The following is a 22,868-nucleotide window of genomic DNA, read 5'->3' as shown; positions in this document are numbered from 1 at the left end:
TAAAAAATTGAGGCACTAAAGTGTTCTTACTGTACTCACATGTAGGTGTTGGAGGTAGCAACCGTCTCCTAGGAGATCTTTTTGAATCATAACATATCGGAGAATCATCCTCCTCAAAAAAATCATGTGGGTGATGATAACCTTTTGGACGCTCAAAGTCAAAGTCACTGCAGTGATATCTGTTGTGATAGTCATATGTATGCCTAAGGTAAAGAAGCATATTGTCAATGAAAATTTTAATGAACCGATCACTAGTCTTTTCATTTACTGTCCCAAAGCACTCCAGGCATTGCTCTTATAGTGATTCTTTTTACAGCATAAGAACTAAAGCAAAATATCTGGAAAAATGTGACTCATTATTGACCTACTGGTGTCTAATTGTGCACAGATTATGAGATAGTGGACATACACTGGTCAGTTTAGAATAAGTCATACATTTATTTAATAAAACCAATAAAACATGAAAAGTTATATTATATTTTGTATAAAACCATGTAGATTGAATCCTTGATGTCAGTGTTACGACAGGTATTATCACACAAAAGGTCTCTCTACTGTCTTTCTCAGTTAAAAATAGCAAAGCCACTTCCTATCCTTCCCCTTTTCCATGTGACTCCTCAGTGATCTGCAGTGTTTCTGCTTGAATGTTACAAAGGTCAACTCTCTGAAGGAAAAAAAAAAATCCCAAAAGAGGCTTATTTAACTTATTAATATTACATCCAAAATGAGGCAGGGGTTTCCGACAGGATGTCTGAAACATTTGCCATATTTTATAAATGGTGATGAGCAGTTTGCAAAATAAAGAACATTCACTGTTGCCAAAAAGTAGGCGACCTCTTCCATGAAATGTTTCCCAATAAAATGACATATCATGAAAAGGCAAATTGTTCTAAATGTAAGGAAAGTCAAGAGAGGGCATTCTAGTTATCTAATGACTGCCCTTCACCCAGTTCAGGAAATTGTATGAATCCAAGTTGAAGGGGGAAAGCGTCAATCTACAGGGAGCAGATACACAAGTTTTGAGTAAATCTGAACAAATAACTGCAATAAAAGAAGTTAAATTGTTGAATGTGAAAGTCACAGGAATTCTCGACACTGGATCAAAAAGAACAGAATAGGCCTTCTAAGGATGCTGCTGGACAGATATATTCAGACTGTAAGATTCAAGTTTCAAATGGCAGTTTGGGCTGGAGAAATCCAAACAAATCCAAAAATGGGGAGAAACTGGGTAGGAAAACATGAACTCATGAATTACAGTAGGGGCTGGTGAGGAAAGGGAAATGATGTGGATTTAGTTTAATTTAAACTGGAATTTCCCTCAGCATTATGAATGTGCAATACATACACATTCATCAATTCTGCAAACTTAGTCTCTGGAATTCTTGTGAAAGCCGTGACTTGAGTGAAAGGATGGTGCAAGCTTTAAATCTTCATTATTCTCAAGGCATATTCAACTTTTCCCCAGTAAATGTAGGGGCTTCATTGATTTTGGACGGTAGAATTTCTCACTGTCCAAATGAACTAAGTTCCTTTGTCACCTCTCTGGAATTATGTACTAGGGATTTCTGCATTTTCATTGACTGTTATTTCCCTAAAAAAAGAAACAGTGATTTTTTAAAAGTATAAAATGTGTTTAATGCAACTCTAGGGAAATGTATGTAATATACTGACATTTTTGTATTTAAGACTAATAATCTCACCTGCTTCCTGACAACATATAATCTTCTTCATAATATTCTTCTCCACTAAAATATTCCTGCTCTCCCAAATAATGATGATCATTGCAATAATCCCGAGCTTCATGCTCTTCACGGCAAATAGTTGGTAGATGCCCATCTCCAGAGTCTGACCTACAATTGATACACAGTGGTTTGGGACTTCACTATATTTTATCCACAATTGTTACATTTAAACCTGCACTTTTAACATAGCTTTTTAAAAATAGAGAGGTGTACAAGTTCCCTTGTTGCTGGACCAATGCTTTACAATAACTTTCAATTGACTTCAGATGGGTACCTAGGTATTCTGTCTTTGTTCTTCTGTTTGAAGGAGTTAATCTTACTACTTGTGCAATTGCAAGGCACAAAAAGCATACTAAGCATACTATGTTTTTGTAGTTACACTGAGTGGTTAAGCAAAGTCAAACACATTTAAATCAGTCTTTCAAGCTGGAAGTATACAATACATGTGAAAATGTTTCTCAAGCACTTAAAATTTGCCAGTGGGGAAAATATAAAGGAATGTTTGGTGAAGTCTTCCAAAACCAAGTGTGAAAACAGTTGTGCCAATTTTAGACAAACACTAGAGCTGGGTCTACACTACAAAGTTTTGTCTACACAACTCAATCTTGACAAAGTTTTGCCAACAGAACTTCTGTCTGCAGTACATGTCCACACCTAATACAGGCTCCCCCTGTGAATACCCTCTGTCGACAGAGTGGCCAGACTGCCCAGACCTCTGCTGACAGAGCAGCCAACTGGAAGCTCTCCAAACAGGATAACCCAGTGAACTGGATGCCCCCTCTGTCGACAGAGGGTCCTCTGGACTGCCTACACAACTCTTCTGTCAACAGAATCTGTCCACAGAGGTGCTATGTCTCAAACTTTCAAGATAGAACTCTGCCAGGAAAAAAGGCTGTGTTCTGTTGACAGATTATAGACAGAAGACATTTGTATTGTGGACGTTCCTTAGTTTTGTTAACAAAAGTCCTCTTCTGTAGACAGAAGTTTTTAGTGCAGACACAGTTTACTGGATTAAGGGACACTTTTCAGGAAGCACGTTCTATCTGACCTCTAACATTCATGATGCAAATAACTCTGACAAACATTAAATAGATTATCTTTTCCTTTCTCACATCAGCCATCATTAAATAATTCTCACAATAATATATTTAACATGGCATATTTTTAATCTCCTCTGCTCTAAGGAAAGTAGGATTAAACTTGACATTTTAAAACTGAATTACACTTTGGGCTTGATTCTGTGCCCACTAAGATCATTGCCAAATATCCCACTGAGTTTAACAATGCAGGATTAAGTTCTTTAGTAGTCTTGACCTTTAACAGTTCATGTCATGACATGTGAGAAAAATCAATCCCATATAATTATCACAAAATTTGAAATAATTTTGTATCTTTTTATTCCATGTGATCAGTTAACTTTGGCTACTTGATTTTTCTTCATTGTAAAGAGCACCATGAGCTGTTAGGCTCTCATGACTTAAATAAATGTGATACACAATATTCACTTACCTAACATAAGTTTCATAATAGCGGGTTCTATCCAGGAAAGCCATAAAAATGCGAAGACAAAATTTTTAAATCAAACAATATTCATAAATTCACTGTTAATTGTGACTACACTCATTCTATGATATGACTGGCCAATAATTTGTCTTTTATTTTAATTTAACATTGAGACAATGCACTGCTAAATGACAAACTATTGTGTTAAATATATTTTTCTATATCGTTAATAAATTAGTTATATGCTAAATCATAATTGTATTTATTGATACAATAGAAAAGAAAAATGAGAGCAACCTCTACCTCTACCATCCTTCTTATCTACTATATCAAGAGCTATTTGCATAGTATGAGTCACACACAATTCTAAATTATTGTACACGCTGTACTGAGTATATTTACTGAACACATATATGTTAAAATTTACCTCTTACTGTTTGATCTTCTATGCCTCCCATGATCAGCTCTGGAGTATGAATAGTATCCATTTTCAGACCTATGCTCATGATTTCCAACATATGAGTGCCTTCCATTAGCAACTTTGGACATATTGGCATTATTGAGATTGGCATTTGTTGAGTTTGGAACATGCTTTCCTACTGAATTATGATTATGATGGTTATGGAATACAGAATTTGAAGTCTGGTGGTACATATTTTTCTCAGTATCACTTGCAGAAGGAATTGAAGGCCGTTGGACATGCAGAGGACGATGTGTTGTATTGATCTGTTGAAACGAATCTCTCCTGTCACTGCTAACATGATTTATATGGTTTCCAAACAGGGCACCATTCCTCTATTTAAAAAGAAAAAGGACATCTCAAAATTTTAAACGGGCTAATAATTAATAATGTACTTCTTGAATATATTTTTGCATAACTAAACATTTGCACTAAATTTTGTGACTTTACTTTGTATATATTTAAATACAACACCTTTCCAAATATTGAGCAATTAGTAACACAACCTCATAAACAACAAACAGAAGCTGGCATTCCTTTTTGCCAAAACATACACAAACTTTCTTCTTGACCATTCAGCTTGATCTACATGTGAATCTGTTTCTTGGATGTGGATTTTACCACATTTATTGCTTTTAGCACCTCCAGACTAGACAGAGGTCGCATGCTCTACATGACTGTCCTGAAGACAACTCAGAAGGAGCATCTAATGTTGAAAGTAGCTTCCCCCTTACTTTCAAGTGTCTGCCACCGTAATCAGTATTTTATATGCAGTATCATAAGTTTTCCAATTGGCTTTTTCATGGAATTTAAGGTGCTTATTTTAAAATGTGCCATCTTTGTTGGAGGTCTGGCTATATAAGAATTCACCACTTTCCCCTCTACCACTGTTACAGCTGAGATCAGCTGAGGTACTTTCACTTCCAGTCCTTGATTTCAACTCCATAGGTAGTGTGTGTAGCCCGTGGGTTTGTGGCTGGAGTTTGCTCCCTCATTGGCCTAAGGGAACATGAGATTGTTGACACTCTGGGCATGGCTCACACATTTTTTCCATGACTTTTCCCAAAAAGAATGATTATAAGAAAAATACTTCAGCTAACAGCTAAATGAAATGGAATGGAATTTGTTCTTTTGTTAGCATTGATTTCGATCAATCTATTAGCATAATCTTTTAAAATATTCTGGTACATGCTGTCCAAATGAGCTGATTACTTCCTTCTAGAAATATAAAAAACACATAATAAATCAGTCTGCCATGTGGCTACTTTGAATAATTACTTTATATATATCTTCCTCTTCCTCATGATTATTTTCCTCAGGTTCATCATCTTGCAAGTCACAGGATATAGCTCGACGAATTTCAGGACCAATATCATGAAGAGTCCTTAGTCCTGCCTATATCAATGAAAATATCATAATACATTAGGAATATAGTTTCCTTTACTTAATTAAATCACAAGCTGGCAACTTATTTTAAAAGATAGTCCATTTGTCAAAGTAAACCTAACACCAACAAGTCCAATATATTACCCTTTTATCCTTGTATGGTACCCAATCCACCTCCCACTCAAGCCAGTGGAGGTACTTCATTGACTACAGTTGGTATTCAGTCAGTCACTTAGTGTATTATTCATGGCCATAATATCCAGTCTGTTGCAGAGCACCAACAAATATGAAAAAATCAATAAGATCTTAATAAAATGTATTTCAAGCAGAAAAACATTTCATTCCAAAGCATGACATGCCCCAAAAGTTGTTTGTAGCCTTGACTTTCCTTCAGGAAGCACAGGAAAAGCCCTAATTATTGTAACAGCAACACAATTAGAGAAGATCTGAAAGAGACTGAGGAACAGAGAAGATGGTCAGATGCTAAAGATTAAGAACTTAAACCTGTATGGAGTCCAAGTCTTGCAGTGGCAAAATCTTCCATAATAAAAACAAATGTAGTGGACCTATATACCACAAAACAAGCAGACATCCTATTCAATGGAAAGAAAGCATTGCTTTTGTATAGACAGACCTTTTAATATGATTTTTAGGAGTACACTTTCCTGTTTAATAAATCCTGAGGGATCACAAGGAATGTTTTGGATAAAATAATCCCAAGGTTAATGCGAAGATATTGGATACCTCAGGCCCAATTAGATGCTCAGACTTGGTTCCCTCCAGGACCATCTTACCAGTAAAGATTGCTGGAGAAGTCCCACACACCATCGTCCTTCATATGTCTCTACTCCCTCTCCACCCCAGGGTTCTCCATTATCAGGGAATCCCCTTTAGGGAAGCTTTAAGACCACTTTATTGTGTGCCAACAACACAAACGGGTATTAATGTAAGACAGGATCTGGTCCCCAGGTTTTCCAACCGAATGCAAATTTTAATGTAAGTGCACGTTGAAGCTCGCTAATCCAGAACTCTCTGGTCCAGCAAACGCCGTAATATGTCATGATTTTAGTTAGCTGGATGACCACTTATCATGGCTGTGGCCAAGTTTCCTGAGGTCCCATAAAGTTTGTTTACAGCCACTAGTCCTGGCTCTCAGTGTTCTGTGCTGTTATTTAGCTGTAATTTACCCCTAAATGTCTTCTGTAAACAGTGGAAATGTTGGTAGTGCTGCTAGGGAATATTGACCTTCCACAGTCTGGCAAACTTCCTGAGGCTCTGGGCAAACTCTCAGCTTCCTGCACAGGGTTTCTGGGGCTGTGCAGCTTTAAGAGGCTGGCCTCAGAGACCATACAGCCCTGCTGGGATTTGCTTCAGCATCTCCACACTCCCTGAGACCGCCACCACTCGGCCTCGGAGCATCTACACATGCCCTAGTTCGAATTGAATTTTGAAAGGGGCTGCTCTTCCTGAAATTAGATGGGAAGAGCAGTTTTGAAATTTGTGCCCCTTTTTGCCAAAAACAGTTTTGAAAGAGGCCATTATGCATGCGGACGCTCCACAGGTCTCTTTCAAGATTGGGCCCTCTTTCAAAATTAGTTTAGAAACATGGGGTAGTGTAGATGCACCCCCGAAGTGGCATAGGCGACACAATTTTGATAAGTTAAAAACATTAGGTTATTTGTGAACACATAGTTTGCTTGCTATATATTGGTCAATTGATCTTTATATATTAACACTGACTATATACAAAACTAGACTAGATGCAGAACAGTAACAAAGAGGAAGCCGTGCTCGTCTATACACTATCAAAACAAAAAGCAGTCAAGTAGCACTCTAAAGACTAGCAAAATGGTTTATTAGGTGAGCTTTCGTGGGACAGACCCACTTCTTCAGACCATAGCCACACCAGAACAGACTCAATATTTAAGGCATGGGGCTTGTCTGCATATTTGGCTCAATCTAATTCTTGACCTTCTCCCCCACCCCTCCACTCTCTGATTTGCTCACCTTGATTATCTTTTTCTGATTTGTCCTCCTTGCTTACTGTTTTTGGTTCTCTGTGCCTTAAATATTGAGTCTGTTCTGGTGTGGCTATGGTCTGAAGAAGTGGGTCTGTCCCACGAAAGCTCACCTAATAAACCATTTTGCTAGTCTTTGAAGTGCTACTTGACTGCTTTTTGTTTAGACTAGATGCAGAAATCTCTGTATCTCGAAAAAAACTACCAGTCCGTGGAATATTCTAATATTTATGTTACAGTTACCTGATGCCTTGTAGTAAGCTATATGCTTCAAACACATATGTTTAATATTTTGGTTGCTGCATATACCACACAACAAAACAATTGTTGAAAAATGATAACACAACATGTACAACTGAATTTTAAACACTTGCCACCACATCTCTACAGGGACAACATATGTTATAATTAAGTAATCAAATTGCATCACTGAATTATTCATGCTGTTCTGTGATACAAGACAATATGTACTGTACTGAGTTTTTTGGGAGGGGAGATAGCCATGTTATTGTATTCGAATGGCAATAATTGTCTCATGTTTAATTAGCAAGTTATGCTGTAGATCTGCAAAAAATAAAATAATTTACTCAGATGATTTCTGCCCTAAATTTAATCCTACTATCCTTCTCACATTCGTAGTTCCCCTGGGCATGATTATAATTTGCGGGATTGGTCTGTTTGTCTGTTAGCAAATCAATGACATACGCACTGCGTGATGAGTAACAATCACATAATAGAATCAGAGATGTCTTGTCAATAGGTTTTATAGTAGTACACAAAATTATGACTTCACATTGACATGATAATTCAGTGCAGCAGTGCTTTATGAGGAATAATAATACAATATTTCAAGTCAGCATAAGTCAATAATACATCAGTGCTGTGTGATAAAAAACATCTCAAAAAAACAAATGATACCCCCTCTCTTGGAAAAAATACTAAGATGATAGCATCTGTGCTTTTAAATGCTGAAGTTATTGAACCTCAGGGAGACCCTCAATAGAAAAAACTGCCACATATCTAACAAACATTAATTTGGGTTGGTCATTGCTAGGAAAACAAAGATAGGCTTAAAAAGATACTTGAGAAAACAAACACCACACATCATGAAACTGAAATATTAAATAAATCAGTGTCTCTGAAACTAAAAAGGATTATTGTAACAAATCCTACACATTGTTCTTTTAAAACCAAGTTCAGAGATACATAAGTTAAGGTTCAACATTGTATACTTATTCATTCATTTCAAAGTATTTCTATACATAAGGTAATGTACTGCATAAGATGATGACAATATATCTATACAAATCCAGAGCCAATTAAATTTCTTGAAACTCTGCAAACATTAAATCGTTATTATATAAAGTGACTGATGCTTTAAATAATGTGTAAATTGTTCAGTCTTTATTCTTATTCCCTAGGTACACATATTCTTTCAACTAAGAACACAATCTTCATTCTACAAAGTTAGAAAACTTTATATTTGAGCTATAACACAATCTAGCTACCTTTGAAAGACACAATTTAGTGGTAATTTTCAGGTTGAATTCATAACTCTCTGGTTCAAAGACTTTTCATCATAAAATGTTTTTTATTTTAAAATTTTAAAACTTCCATACTTCCACTCCCTTTGAAGATATATTCTACAGAGGCATTATAAAGTATCATCTCAGATTTCAATAGAATGCTAGATGTTTGAATATATCTCTAACCTAAATAAAAATATATCTGAAATATGTTACTAATATTAACTGTAAATTATTAGATCTTAAGACCCCCAAACACTGTAAGAACAAATATAATTATGCAACTATTCATATAAACTATGAATAATGTCACAAACCTGCATGTTTTACTGCAAAATAAATTTTTTTAAAAAACTTGAATAAAACAAAATTGTAAACTGACACTGATATTTAAGCTGTCAGTACTAAACAAAATTCAGTGCCAAGACAATTCAAATAAGAACATAAATCATGCACAAAACAAACAAACCAACCAACCCAACAAAACTGAATGGACCTACACTATAGCAGTTAACATAAGAGATATAGTAGTCAAGTCTTGATTCCCCAGATCTATTTGTCTTCATAGGGCCCATTTTATTTAAAACCCTCCAGTTCAAGGAACTGCACTGCAACTATACCAAGGCTTTGTGCTCTGTGCTTTCTGTCAAATCCAGACTCTCTCCAGCTAAGCCTTACTGTGAAAACAATATGAACACAGCAGCCTAATTAAAAGGAGCTGCATATTAACCCTTCAGTGGGTGCCTGCTAGGGCTTCTTCCTAATTTACCATAGTATTTAATAGCACCTATACAATTTTTATACAAAGTAGCACACATAGCTAGTAAAATCTGAAAGATTTCTCTATGATTAAATCCTTGCAGATCAATATCGCAATACATGTTTTATGTACCTTTTACGTTGTATGATACACTATGACTATATTTTCTTATATACCCACAAAATACACATACATACACTTATATAATTAAATATGCATGTGCTTATGTATACAGAATCTATAATAATTATCTTCTCTGATGGAAATGGAATGAATGAATCCAACTCCAAGTATTAGATATAAATAATTAAAATTATTCATGCACCACTAATCATTATTTTACAAGCACCGTTACTCATGTTAGGCTCAATACAAATTTCCATTGTTACCGAAAGATAGTTCACACTGACTGTACTGTAGCTCCTAAATGACTGTCACAAAAGTTTTGTTTACCTTCAACAGAAATTGTGTAGGATAGTGTCAGAAAATGGTAAGGGAGTAGTGTAATTAATACAAAATTTCGTTGTAAGCAAATCAATTACAAGATTTTTGGTCTCATTTCTTAAGAGTTTTTATAACACTAGAGAATAAAGCCATGCACACAGTATTAACTGGTTGCTGAGCAAAGGAGATGAGCCACACTACAATTTGTTAACTTGTTTTTGAGTGCAAGCTGAAACCCTTGGGTTCCAGAGTTCATTCAGATTTTTGTGGTGCTAATGACTGGCTTAGTCCTGAAGCAACTGTCAGTGACTATGAACAAGACAACAAGCTAATGGCAGGTTTGTACTACAGGTTGCTCCTCTGTCATCCAGCACCCTCAGGACCTGACCCATGTTGGACATGAGAATTTGCTAGATAACGAGGTCAATATTTTCTAACAATTTGCCAACACTTCCACTTCTTACAGGGCTCTTAGAAGACATTTGGGGTAAATTACAGCTAAATAACAGCCCACAACACTGAGAGCCAGGATGTTGAAGTCAAATTTATGACCAGTATTGTCCTCATGTAATGAAATCAATGACAGAGGATCATGTCATTTCACAGCCATTTGATGCTCATTTGATGTCATCACGTTGTTCACACCAATCAATTTGCACTAGCTAAGCAAACATTAAATGAACTTCTAAAGACTGATGAGTCTCAATCAGCACAAACTATTAGCCACAACTCCATAATGGACCTCGTTGAATTATGTCTTAATACTAACCTTGTGCCTGATCGCCAGGTATACAAGCAAATCAGAGGGACGCCAATGGGATCGCCATTCTTGGGATTAATTGCAGAAGTAGTAATGCAATGCTTGGAATGAATCACGCTACCAATAATCAAACCAAGTATTTGGATACGGTATGTTGATGACACATTTGTTGTCATTAAGTGCACTGATATAGAGTGTGCCCACAACATTTTAAATAAAACAGTCAATGGTATCATGTTAACTATTGAAAAAGAATGCAATCAAAAAAACTTCCATCTCTCGATGTGTTAGTGAATCATCGCGAAATGGGGCACCTAGAAACATCTGTATATAGAAAAGAAACACACAGGGATCAAATTCTCAGTTTTTTCCAGTAACCACCCTTTCAGTCATAAAAGAAGCTGGATAAGAACCCTCTTGAACAGAGCTAAAACCCACTGCAGCACAAATCTATTGCATGAAGCTGAAGAGAAACATCTTAATCACATATTTAAGCTAAACAGTTTCCCAAGGAATTTCGCTTGAAGATGTTTATACAAAAATCAAAAAAATCAACAACTACTGAACTTTCAGCCAAAAGTATAGGACTACCGTACATCAAAAATATTTCCAGAATGACATCAAGACTACTAAAGCCATTTGGAATTAAAGTCGCACACAAACTGACAAACACATTGAGAAACACCCTGTCCAGGCCAAAAGATCTGATTGAATATACATGTAAAACGAATGTGATTTACAAAATTCAACGTTCAAACTGTTCCAAACATTATGCCGGACAAACCAGAAGGAGACTAGGCACATGTATACATGAGCATCAAAAAGCTGTGAAACGACACGATCCTCTGACATTGATTTCATTACGTGAGGACAATACTGGTCATAAATTTGACTTCAACATCCTGGCTGTCAGTGTTCTGGGCTGTTACGATGATTGGTCGGTTGCAATTCAAGGCCATAAATAACCAATCAAAATCAACCACTGGTTACGGTCACACAAAAAGACTATGTAAAGACCTGTCTTGGAGGACTTTTCACCAAATCTACTGCGCACTGACAATGTTACCTCGGTTGGTAATGAAACGTTTGCAACCAAATTGCCAAGCTTGGCGAACATCCGAACACCAAAAATTTATGCAAGTTAGGTCCATCAGGATAGGTAGGAATGGTGTCCCTAGCATCCATCTGTCAGAGGCTGGAAATGGATGACAGGAGAGAGATCACTTTGGATGATCACCTGTTCTGTTCACTTCCTCTGGGGCATCCTGGCATTGGCCTCTGTTAGAAGAGAGGATACTGGGCTAGATAGACCTTTGGTCTGACCCAGTATAGCCCTTCTTATTTTCTTCTATTCTTATCAAACTGTAAGGCCAATGCACCCAGGTCATTGAGAGGAGGGAATGAACCTGCAACTTTAGGGGCTAACACCCTGTGCTCTAACACATGAGCTAAAAGCCAGCTGGTCCTCAGACAAGTCTGTAGAGCAGAGACTCCACACTCCCTTCTCAGTGTCCTCTGTGCTTCTGGGGTTACAAAACCAAGGTGCAAAGACTTCTAATTCCATACCTCAAACAGCTCCTCAGAAGAACTTCTCCCTTTCTCCCTCTGCATTTCCTAAATCCAATCCTGCAGGGGGCTTTTGTCCCTCAATTGCAGATGTGATGAGATTCATACTCCACGAAGCTCAGAGTGTGCAGAGCAACAGCATCTTTCCCCATCATCATTCACTAGCAGAGCAGCCCAAGGTCCAGCCTCATTCACCCAGAAAGAGGAGTTCACGCAGAGTCAAGTTTTCACATCTCTTTGTGTACAAACGTGCCCATGATATCATAATGAAAAATGTTTCTGTTGCTTTCGTGTATGTCAGGGGCTGTTGTGATCTTTGACAGCCTGCCTGATCATTGCCCTATCTCTCAGAGTGCAGCAAGAGCCTTTCCCCCCATTTTAGTGAATGCAAAGATACTTTCTTAAGTCATCCCAGAATCTACAGGTTAAACCTCTCTAGTCTGGCACCCTCAGGACCTGACCGGTGCTGAACCAGAGAATTCACTGAATCATGGGAGGTCAATGTTGTCTAACAACATTACTGATGCTTCCACTGCTCAGTGGGCTCTTAGAAGACATTTGGGGTAAATTAGAGCTAAATAATAGCACAGAACACTGAGAGCCAGGACTGGTGGCTGTAAACAAACTTTATGGAAACGTGGACATCTATCTGCCTAAAATCATGTTGGACCATGGATGTTGCCAGCCCAGAGAATGCCAGGCTACAGAGGTTCAACCTTAAAACAACAGACTGATTCAGACTGTGGCACTGACTTCTCAACTCAGGTGAGATCATACATATAATTACATGGATGAATATGAAAAATATTCAGCACCCACTGAAGGCATTATTAAGGCACACTATCAAGATACATGGCTGCACATGACAGGCCTACAGAAAAAAGCGTTTCTTGCTAGTTAACAGAGAGGGGCAAGGGAGACACTTCTTTGAACAAATATTTCTATTTTTAAAAAAATTTCACAAAATCATTTTTTATTAAAGCCCACAAGATTCACCAAATCCTGCTAGTACTTTCCTTTAAATGTTAAAATTAATAGAAAAATTCTTTCAAAATTCTTTATCACATTTATTGCTTTGCTTAAAAATTCAGTTATTAATTATGATCAAGGTTAACAATTTTCTGTCTACAACACTTGGCTTCCAGGGGCCACAGAATTATATGGCCACTCCCTCCCTTCCTTCCTTCCGTACACACTATTGATATTCAGTAACTCTGAAGGTATCTTTGGACAAGTCCAAACTATTTCTAAGACTAGTGCAGATCATGATCCTGTTGACTCTGGTATTCCACTGGAGCAAGAAGAATAAGAGGAGTTTGATGGGAGAGTTTCTCCATTTAAACCCCCAGCTGTGGGGATGCTGCAGAATTTCAAACTATGGTATTTTCACTTGGGATATATGCTATTCATGCAGCTGGAATTGGGTATCTTAGTTCAACTTTGTCTCCTAAAGTGGACCTGGCCTGAGTCACATGTTACAGAGCAGCTAGGGTGCCCACGCTTTGCATTTTCAGGGGGCTTGAGTTCTTTTTTAAAATTCTTGGCAGCATAACTGAAGAATAAAAAAAAATGGAAAGGGTTGAAGATCAGAGGATATTCTCCATCAGTGATAAAATCTTTACAGATAGTGTTAGAGTACTTGTTCTCAGCCTTGAGAATGTTTTAATGGGCTTTAATGAAAAAAAGAAGAAAGAAAATATGGATTACCAGCTTCACAGCTAAGACTGATTCCATAGTTTGAAGAACTTTGCATCTCATTTACATGGTAGTTTTAACATCTTCCAAAGAATGAAAAGTTCAGATTTATTGGTCTTGCTTCCCTACATACTATGTAACTGTCTTCAAGCCTTAATTTACTTATACAGACTCACAATTGACTTAAAAGACAATTAAAGATCTGAAGGGTAGGACCAGGATATTTACTGCACATTTCCTCCACACAGATGGGAGGTAATGGTACGCTCCCCTGGACATTAGCTGAGGATTCTGCAACTTGACTTCTGATTTTCAGAACAGTGATCTGTTTGAAAATATATGGAAATTCTTCTCTGTGACTGTTTTTGATGTGACTGCCAAGTGGCAGATCTAATCATTAAATAGGTGAGTATTGGGGATCAAGAGATTTTAAGCAAGTCACAAACTCTGTTGCTCTCTGTTAGCTGCCTCACAGAGGCATCATTTATCGTAAAACACTAAAAATCCTCATCTGAAAGGTGCTATGTGAGCAAAATTAAATAAAAATTAAATAAACTGGCTAATAAGAGCTCAGTAATCAGTGACTACACCTCAGGTGAAACAACTGCTACACTTTTATGCAATGCCCTACTTCTTCCAGCACTACTTTTCGCCCAAATGGCTCTACACAACCACTAGGCTGGAGTGCCTGAGATATCCCCAAACTACACCTTAGAGATATTTCTACTCTCCTGCTTATCTGCCTCATTTTTTTAAAGCTAGATTCCCTTCAGTATATTGCAAAGTAAAATCTGGTGAGCATAGGGCTCTTGGTAAGCAATATATCCTGGAGAACCCAGATGGGAAACCTGAAAAGCCATGTGTATTCTGTTCAGCTTTATATACTGATTATCTGTCCAGTCTTCTGTCCCTCACAGGGGATTTCACTCTTCTTTAATCCCACACAGATGTTGAGCTTCAAGCAACAAGACTCTCCCTTCTTAAAACCACAGAACAAAAGCTCCCCTGAAAACTTTTTAACCCACTTGGGGTCAGGGTCTTTTAACCTTATTTGTCTTTAAATAGACTCAGAACTCATCCATCTTGCTAGACTCTACACAGAACTTTTCAGCTGGTTCCATGGAAGTGTTTTATTGAATTAGACTTCCTTTCTGTCCCATGAGTAGGTTTCATCACTTTTCATTTAGCTTTAGCTTTATCTAACCATTATCTTATCTTTTCCTAACCATTGTGGGCCTCCCCATATGTTTTAGCTGTGGTAAAAATTAGCAGGTACAGCTGGGAAGAGAAACAAAGTGGGGGCAATTTGCTGAGATTGTTTAATTCCACTGATTTAAAAGTAGTTACTTCTAGATTGTACTGCTAAAGTCAGAATTGTTCTGCAGAAATTGTTTGTCTAGATGCCTCAAATTTTTATGTAATAGCCACTAAGATAAGTTTCCACCTAAATATTTCTCCTTGAAGTGGTACAAGACAAACAGACTTTCAAGTATAGCATTACTGATGCTCCCAGAAGAAATTATCTCAACCATGGCTCGTTATACAATATTCTTTGTGTTAGTGGTTTCTTTTTGGCTTGCTCCCAACCTTTTTTTTATTGTTTTATACTTCAACCAGTATATATAAAACAATCAGATGGATCTAATATAACCATGATAGCACAGATACTAACATCTTTCCTAGCTGGGATGTAACCCTTTAGTAGAGAATTCCTGGTAGAATTATGTCTTGTACTCCACTGACTATAAAATTCTTAATTGTTTTATAAACTATGATGGGGGATTTTCAGAGGATCTAACAACAGGCACATACTCAGTGCATCATGTAGTACTTCTGAATCAAGTGTATATTACACATTTAGAAGACACTCCCTCAGCCAACATGAGTTCAGTTTCACAAAGTTGTATGCAGAGGCCTCAATCCAAGTCCAGAAGAAAGGGAGCTAATACTCTCCTGAACTCATGTAGCTCATAAAGATAGAAAAGAAAACTAAGATTTGTTCCTCACTAAAAGCTACCAGGGCTCACTGACATTAGAAAGTATATTTGCAGTTAGTCACACTAAGTTGACAAAAGGCTTATTTCCCCAGAGAGCCAGCTTTGGTTTTGTTTGTTCTATTTCATATGTTGATAGCTTTTTAAATTAGAACTCTTATTGACATACCTAGCAATGTAACATTCTGTAGAAAATAGTTATAACCTTGGCTCAAAGTTTCCTATGAATCTGCCTGTTTATTATTTTACCTAGAAGAAGTTGTTTCAAATTGCAATGTAGGGCTCTCCTTTAAGTAATGAAAGTCTCTACCAACTTAAAGACTAGTAAAAGAATATAAACTAGTTCTTCCCAGATGCAGAAAGTTACCCACTCTACAAAAAAAAAGTTTCTCAAATAATTCAAAAAATTCATTTAAATAGTTTCAAGTTTGTGTGCAAATCCTAGCCCCAAACAAGCTTTCTCTCATAAACCAACCAAGTAACCTCCCTCTTCCCTCCACAACTGAGAGAAGCGCATATGGAAACCCAGGTGCTTTTATAGCCAGAAAAACTTCCTGACTCTCTCTCTAAAAGGGACATACCATTAATTTCCCATGAAAACTAAATTCCAAAGCAAACCCTCTTCTCTTCCTCAATGAGGAATGCAGCCTCATTTGTAAACATGGCTGACCTTTGTTACAAGAATCCCATAACACTCATATTCTGTTCTTCCAATTCTATGCATTCTAGTCTATATGTATTTTTGTGAAATAAGAGAAGTACAGATCTCAGACAAGAGATGGAGTCTAAAGAAGAATATATACTGTCCTAGGGAGGAAACTATACATATTCTCCTTTCCCAAATTTTAAGCATTTATCAAAAATGCAACGGTGCTGTGGGTGGTGACCTGAACTAATGGGCTTAGTGTGGACATTCTGATATAGCTGCTAGTGGAAGATTCTGGCATACAGACAAAATGGTCTTATATGGTAATGGAGACAGTAGTTCTCTCTGAATCCATCAGGAAGCATAATCCATTAGAAGATGAGCATGGTATGATAAAAGAAGAAACTGAAGGTCCAGCAATGGCTCTGCAGAAAGATATGAAAGAACAGGAGTCCCTGTATCTGGAGAGGTGTCATAAGTACCATCCTTTCCAGCCAAAGACATCAATGGCCAGCAGTGCTTCTGGTAGGAGAGGGGCACTGGGACTGCTAGTGCAGGCAGAGCTCCAAAATGGGGGATGTCAGAAGGAAGCAGCACCACTCTATCCTGATGTGGGCATAGGGTCCCCCACCCCCTGAACAATAGCAGACAAAGCTGATTGCCACTGCACTTGTTCATGGAAGGGTATAATAGGAGACGTGTAAGTGCCTTGCAAAGAACTAGGGGTGTCTCATATTACCGATTCAGCAGGTTGTTTTATTTCAGGGTTCTAATGGTATTTATTTAGAGGTACTTTTTCAGTTATGTGATGGTGAGAGAAGAGATCTTTGTGAGTTTTATACACACATCCAGTACTACAGATCAGAAAAAGCAGCACTGTGTTGGGTCCCATTGTTGCAAAATAGGGTATTTATTGTGAGGGCTCTTTGGCCAACTTTCCCATTGGTGCAAATAAGTTCCATTGTGTTCAGTGGAACTATACCCATACTATGTTGGAAGTGCATGCTATTAAGTTTATTTTTGTAATAATGGTAAGATTTATCATTGCCAAAACAATGATTTCTCCTCTCCAGCCATTTGCTGAAAATCTTTGTTATCTTCCTTTTTAGAATCCCATAAAAAGATGGGTGGGAGAAAATTTTTCCAAGATGTCATGCTAAACAGAATGCCACCATAAAACAAAAAAAGCATTCCTGAAAATACAGAGCCACAAGACTACCTCTCTAAGAGTACTCACCACACAATGCCACCTTGTTAAACATGTGTCATTCACCTGCCATTTTAATGAAAAAAGACAAATCGGACCACTCCCACCCAACCACGAGAAGATGGATTTTATCTTCTGTAATATAAAGAAAAAGCCCTACAGACAAAGGGCCAGAGTACTGGAACATCAGTTTATATTTGTACACAGCCATTAGACTCGCTCTCTCATAACACGAATTATTTCCCATGAAATAATGAACAGTTTTGTGCGCACGGTAGAACTAGAAAGTGTTGAATTACTGTGTCATCTCTTCCGATCTAACTGAGCTCCTTGTGACATGTCCAAGCCCCAGCTGGGATGTTAGATAAGAACTTTCCTAGCAAAGCAGATGCCACATACAAGATATCTTTTCAGTTCTGACAGAGATATCAGATTTTACGAAGTGCTGTAGTTCCATCACATGAGGAACTAGCTGCATTAGCCACTGGCATTAGCCATCATGAACGAACAACTATGTGACCTGATGTGAAGAGAAAGAGGGGAAAGTAGAGAAAAAGGGACCAAGGGAAGCTGATCCCAGCAAGGGTAGGTTTCCTGTCAGATTTAGTGTGGCTGACCCTTTGAGGATACATGTCTGGACTGAATAGTTCTCTTCCTCATAGGGATCAATATCCAGTATGACTGACCCCAGTAGAGATGGTTATTACCCAATGTCAAGCCAAAACATCTGGGCTACGTCTACACGTGCAGCCAACATCGAAATAGCTTATTTCGATGTTGCGACATCGAAATAGTCTATTTCGATGAATAACGTCTACACGTCCTCCAGGGCCAGCAACGTCGATGTTCGACGTTGCTCAGCCCAACATCGAAATAGGCGCAGCGAGGGAACGTCTACACGTCAAAGTAGCACACATCGAAATAGGGATGCCAGGCACAGCTGCAGACAGGGTCACAGGGCGGACTCAACAGCAAGCCGCTCCCTTAAAGGGCCCCTCCCAGACACAGTTGCACTAAACAACACAAGATCCACAGAGCTGACAACTGGTTGCAGACCCTGTGCCTGCAGCATAGATCCCCAGCTGCCGCAGAAGCAGCCAGAAGCCCTGGGCTAAGGGCTGCTGCCCACGGTGACCATAGAGCCCCGCAGGGGCTGGAGAGAGAGCATCTCTCAACCCCCCAGCTGATGGCCGCCATGGAGGACCCAGCAATTTCGACGTTGCGGGACGCGGATCGTCTACACAGTCCCTACTTCGACGTTGAACGTCGAAGTAGGGCGCTATTCCTATCTCCTCATGAGGTTAGCGACTTCGACGTCTCGCCGCCTAACGTCGAAGTTGGTGCCGCTACTTCGAAGTAGCGTGCACGTGTAGACGCAGCTCTGGTGATGTGGCCCCTACGCTCCATACTCCTTGGGAATCGCATGTTCTTTCATTACCACTGCTGGCTGAGCCAACAGCACCAGGATTCAAAATCTAACCTGCCTGGTGTGGGTCCCAGAAAAGATGCAGATAATATCTCCGATTGGAACTTTTGCAGTACCTTTTATGCCAGTTTCTGCTCCTCCTCTTTTGGGACAGGGATAATGGAGGATGATTTATCTGATGGACTTTATTATTTACTAATAACACTATCATATGCTGACCAGCTCAGAATGTGTCTCCCATTAATAACCAAGGATTAGATACTGCTCCCTGAGGCTACGTCTACACGTGAAGCCTACATCGAAATAGCTTATTTCGATGAATAACGTCTACATGTCCTCCAGGACTGGCAATGTTGATGAATAACGTCTACATGAATAACGTCGATGTAGCAACATCGAAATAGGCTATTTCGATGAATAACGTCTACATGTCCTCCAGGACTGGCAATGTCGATGTTCAACTTCGACGTTGCGTGGCACCACATCAAAATAGGCGCTGCGAGGGAACATCTACACGCCAAAGTAGCACACATCGAAATAAGGGTGCCAGGCACAGCTGCAGAAAAGGTCACAGGGCGGAATCAACAGCAAGCCGCTCCCTTAAAGGGCCCCTCCCAGACACAGTTGCACTAAACAACACAAGATACACAGAGCCTACAACTGGTTGCAGACCCTGTGCCTGCAGCATGGATCCCCAGCTGCAGCAGCAGCAGCCAGAAGCCCTGGGCTAAGGGCTGCTGCCCACAGTGACCATAGAGCCCCGCAGGGGCTGGAGAGAGAGCATCTCTCAACCCCCGAGCTGATGGCCACCATGGAGGACCCGGCAATTTCGATATTGCGGGACGCGGATCGTCTACACGGTCCCTACTTCGACGTTGAACGTCGAAGTAGGGCGCTATTCCGATCCCCTCATGAGGTTAGCGACTTCGACGTCTCGCCGCCTAACGTCGAAGTTAACTTCAAAATAGCGCCCGACGCGTGTAGCCGCGACGGGCGCTATTTCGAAGTTGGTGCCGCTACTTCAAAGTAGCATGCACGTGTAGACACAGCTTGAAAGTTATAGACAGGACAGCCTTTTTATGATCACGTCACTACAAATGACCTATTTATTCCAATATTGCTCTTCCTCTAGGGTTACCAGCAAGCCACACCTTGATGTGATCATTGACCCCTGGGACATGAATGAAAATGATGCTCAAAGACATATGAGAGATCAAAACAACATTTTTGTCTTTAAGGTTATCATATGGAGTGGGGAAGCGGGTGAGAGTTTAAATATCTGGAGAAGTATTACTCTTGAGGAGTGTCTCTTTGTATGCACAGAGTGTTTGTCATTCCTTCCAGCTGAGAACAGTGTGACCATTTCAGACGTGGTCCCATGGTCCCATGCCTCATAATGTCCCGAAATCATGTTTCTAGGGAAAAAGATGAGTCACTTCTTCAGTTGCAACGCTAGATAGAAGTATTATTGGAATCAGCAATGTATTATTCTCTACCCCAAAAATAAATTCAAAATATAAAGAGGCTGCCTAATAAAGAATTACAAGATAACATAAAGGTGGAATTTAGAAAGTAGTGGGATGTTAAGAAAATCTGGAGCATGAGAGTTCTCTTTACCCAATGAAAAGGAAGCAGTCCAAAAACATTCAGTCAGGGAGACTCTTCCTTCACATCAGAAAAAAATCAATGGCTAGCTGTTCAATTAAATCCTGTTGGCATATTCATGTGAACTCAGATGAACCAAAGGGCTCAGACGTAGGCCTTCCTGCTCAAATCTCATGAGTTAGTCATAGGTTTAAATATTATAATTAAAGGACAAATAATAGGCATACTGTGATTATTAAGCCAACGGAGAACCTCAAGCTTGGCAGAAAGTTCTGTAGCTAACATTTGTGGTAACCCATTATCTGCTGACTTGTGGCTAAGCAATTTTCTCCACTCTGAACCTGACTGATCTCTGTGGTGCTCCTTCACTTGTTTTATGAGTCTTTGTTGCCACTTTTGGCCCCCTTTCTTTCTGAAAGCCTTCTGCATTTAAACAGGTAATTGGGAATGGATGGTGCTCTAGCTGTGGGTGGCCAGTGACAGAGAATGTTATTAAGTTATTTTTAATACTTTTAGTTTGACTTGAAACTATCAATTTGCACTATAGCTTCCTATGTTACTGTGACCTTGTATTTCCTGTCCTCGTCCACCCAATTTTCCTTTCTTTTGTCACCCTCCCTTACTGTGTCCAGAACAGGAATCTATGGCTGTGGTTACACTGATCCGAACCACTGGCAGCAGTATGCAAATGGGCAGTCTCAAAAATGCAAATAGCCACTTATTTGCATATTCGCTCACTGGCAAACATGGCTGCTGGCACGAAAAAAGCTGTGTAAATGTGGTTCTGGTGACAAAACTCCCCTTTGTCAGCGCCTCCTATGCCTGATTTTTTCTGGTAGTTCAGCTCAGTGTAACCATAGCCTGTGTGTTTGAACAGTGCATAAAACAGTGGGATCCTGACAATACAAATTAATAACAACAATGATACAATCTAAAACTCAAGGAGAATATAGATGGACAAAGCTGTAGCTTATTCTATTGCTAGCCTGGAAGGTGTAGCCCACCTTCATTTGGACGCAATAACTCACCTTTCTTTTGTTTTCAAAAGAAGTGAGGAAGCAGGTATGATGCCTTTGAAGTGGGGGTAGTAGAATATGGGCAGGATACAGCACTGAACATGACATGCTTCACTTATGCGAGCTCCACATGACGGTAAGGCTGCTCATCTTTCACTTAATGATCCAGCCTACTGAAAAGCCTGTCTCCAGCAGGCAGAAATCAGGGTGAAATGGAGCACTTGACCAGTGCTAGAATCATCATTTCTCATAAGTAGGAAGCTCCCTCAAAAGGCCTTAATATTTGATATTCTATCAGCAGCCATTCTGCAGGTCTCTGTGGCCCTTACGTCTAAGGGTTGAGTAGCTCTGCTATACTTATGGGGATGTCTCTTTGGGTTACTACAATTTACCACATCATACCTCTTCAGCTGTTATCAGGGAAGACAATTCTAAACCTGTATTTCTTTCAGGATGTGAAGTGCTATATACATTCAACAACAAGGGCCTCCAGCTTCAGGAGGCATTGGTAGTGTCCTATTCAGAATTAGTTTATTTTAAAGGAACTCCTTACACAACTTAATTCAGGTAATATAGCATGCAAGGCAATGGACAAAACCAGTGCCTTTTTGCGCCAGAACTTGCCAGTACTGAGTACCAGCACCTCAGCAGCTCCAGCCATGGGATTGGCTGGGGATGGAGGGTGGGGTGCCGGCTGAGTATCAGCTCCTCTTTTTTCATAAAAAAGGCATTGGACAAAATTCTCCATGTATGGTATGGACAACACTAACTCTGGTGTTCAGTACAATGAACTCTGGGGAGGGAAATGAACTGACCAGTTACTCAATTGTCCCCCTTCAATTTGTGCTGCACATGATGTTTTACAAGAGCACATTCAAAGTGAGGCCTTCTGCCCTAGCAGAATTTCTTCCCAACCTGTAGACCCACTAGCTGCATATGTAGGTACAATATTCACTGGTCTGACCTTTGCTCTCTGCAGAAGTGAAACATCTAGCCCAAGGCAAAATGCAGTATTTGGAATTGGTATGACACAGAATGTATAAAAAAAAAAGTCTGAATGGACACCTGATAGTCAAACTTCTATTAGCTCTCAGAAGCCTCCTCACAATTCACA

The 22,868-nt window shown here is 39.2% G+C and overlaps 1 protein-coding gene across 1 annotated transcript in view; it reads right to left on the bottom strand.

Annotated features, from left to right (window-relative positions):
* The window catches only part of CACNA1D (calcium voltage-gated channel subunit alpha1 D), a 354,295-nt gene that overhangs the window by 12,242 nt on the left and 319,185 nt on the right, over positions 1 to 22,868 (bottom strand). Inside the window, exons 41-44 of the mRNA XM_075006076.1 lie at positions 4,984 to 5,100; positions 3,673 to 4,040; positions 1,701 to 1,850; positions 40 to 203 (exon numbers count right to left, since the gene is read on the bottom strand). Coding sequence (XP_074862177.1) covers positions 40 to 203; positions 1,701 to 1,850; positions 3,673 to 4,040; positions 4,984 to 5,100 — 799 coding nt within the window. The remainder of the gene's footprint in view (positions 1 to 39; positions 204 to 1,700; positions 1,851 to 3,672; positions 4,041 to 4,983; positions 5,101 to 22,868) is intronic.

The sequence above is a fragment of the Carettochelys insculpta genome, chromosome 11 (assembly GCF_033958435.1).
Source record: "Carettochelys insculpta isolate YL-2023 chromosome 11, ASM3395843v1, whole genome shotgun sequence".
NCBI classification, from domain to species: Eukaryota; Metazoa; Chordata; order Testudines; family Carettochelyidae; genus Carettochelys; species Carettochelys insculpta.
This window is presented reverse-complemented; position numbering and strand designations above follow the sequence as displayed.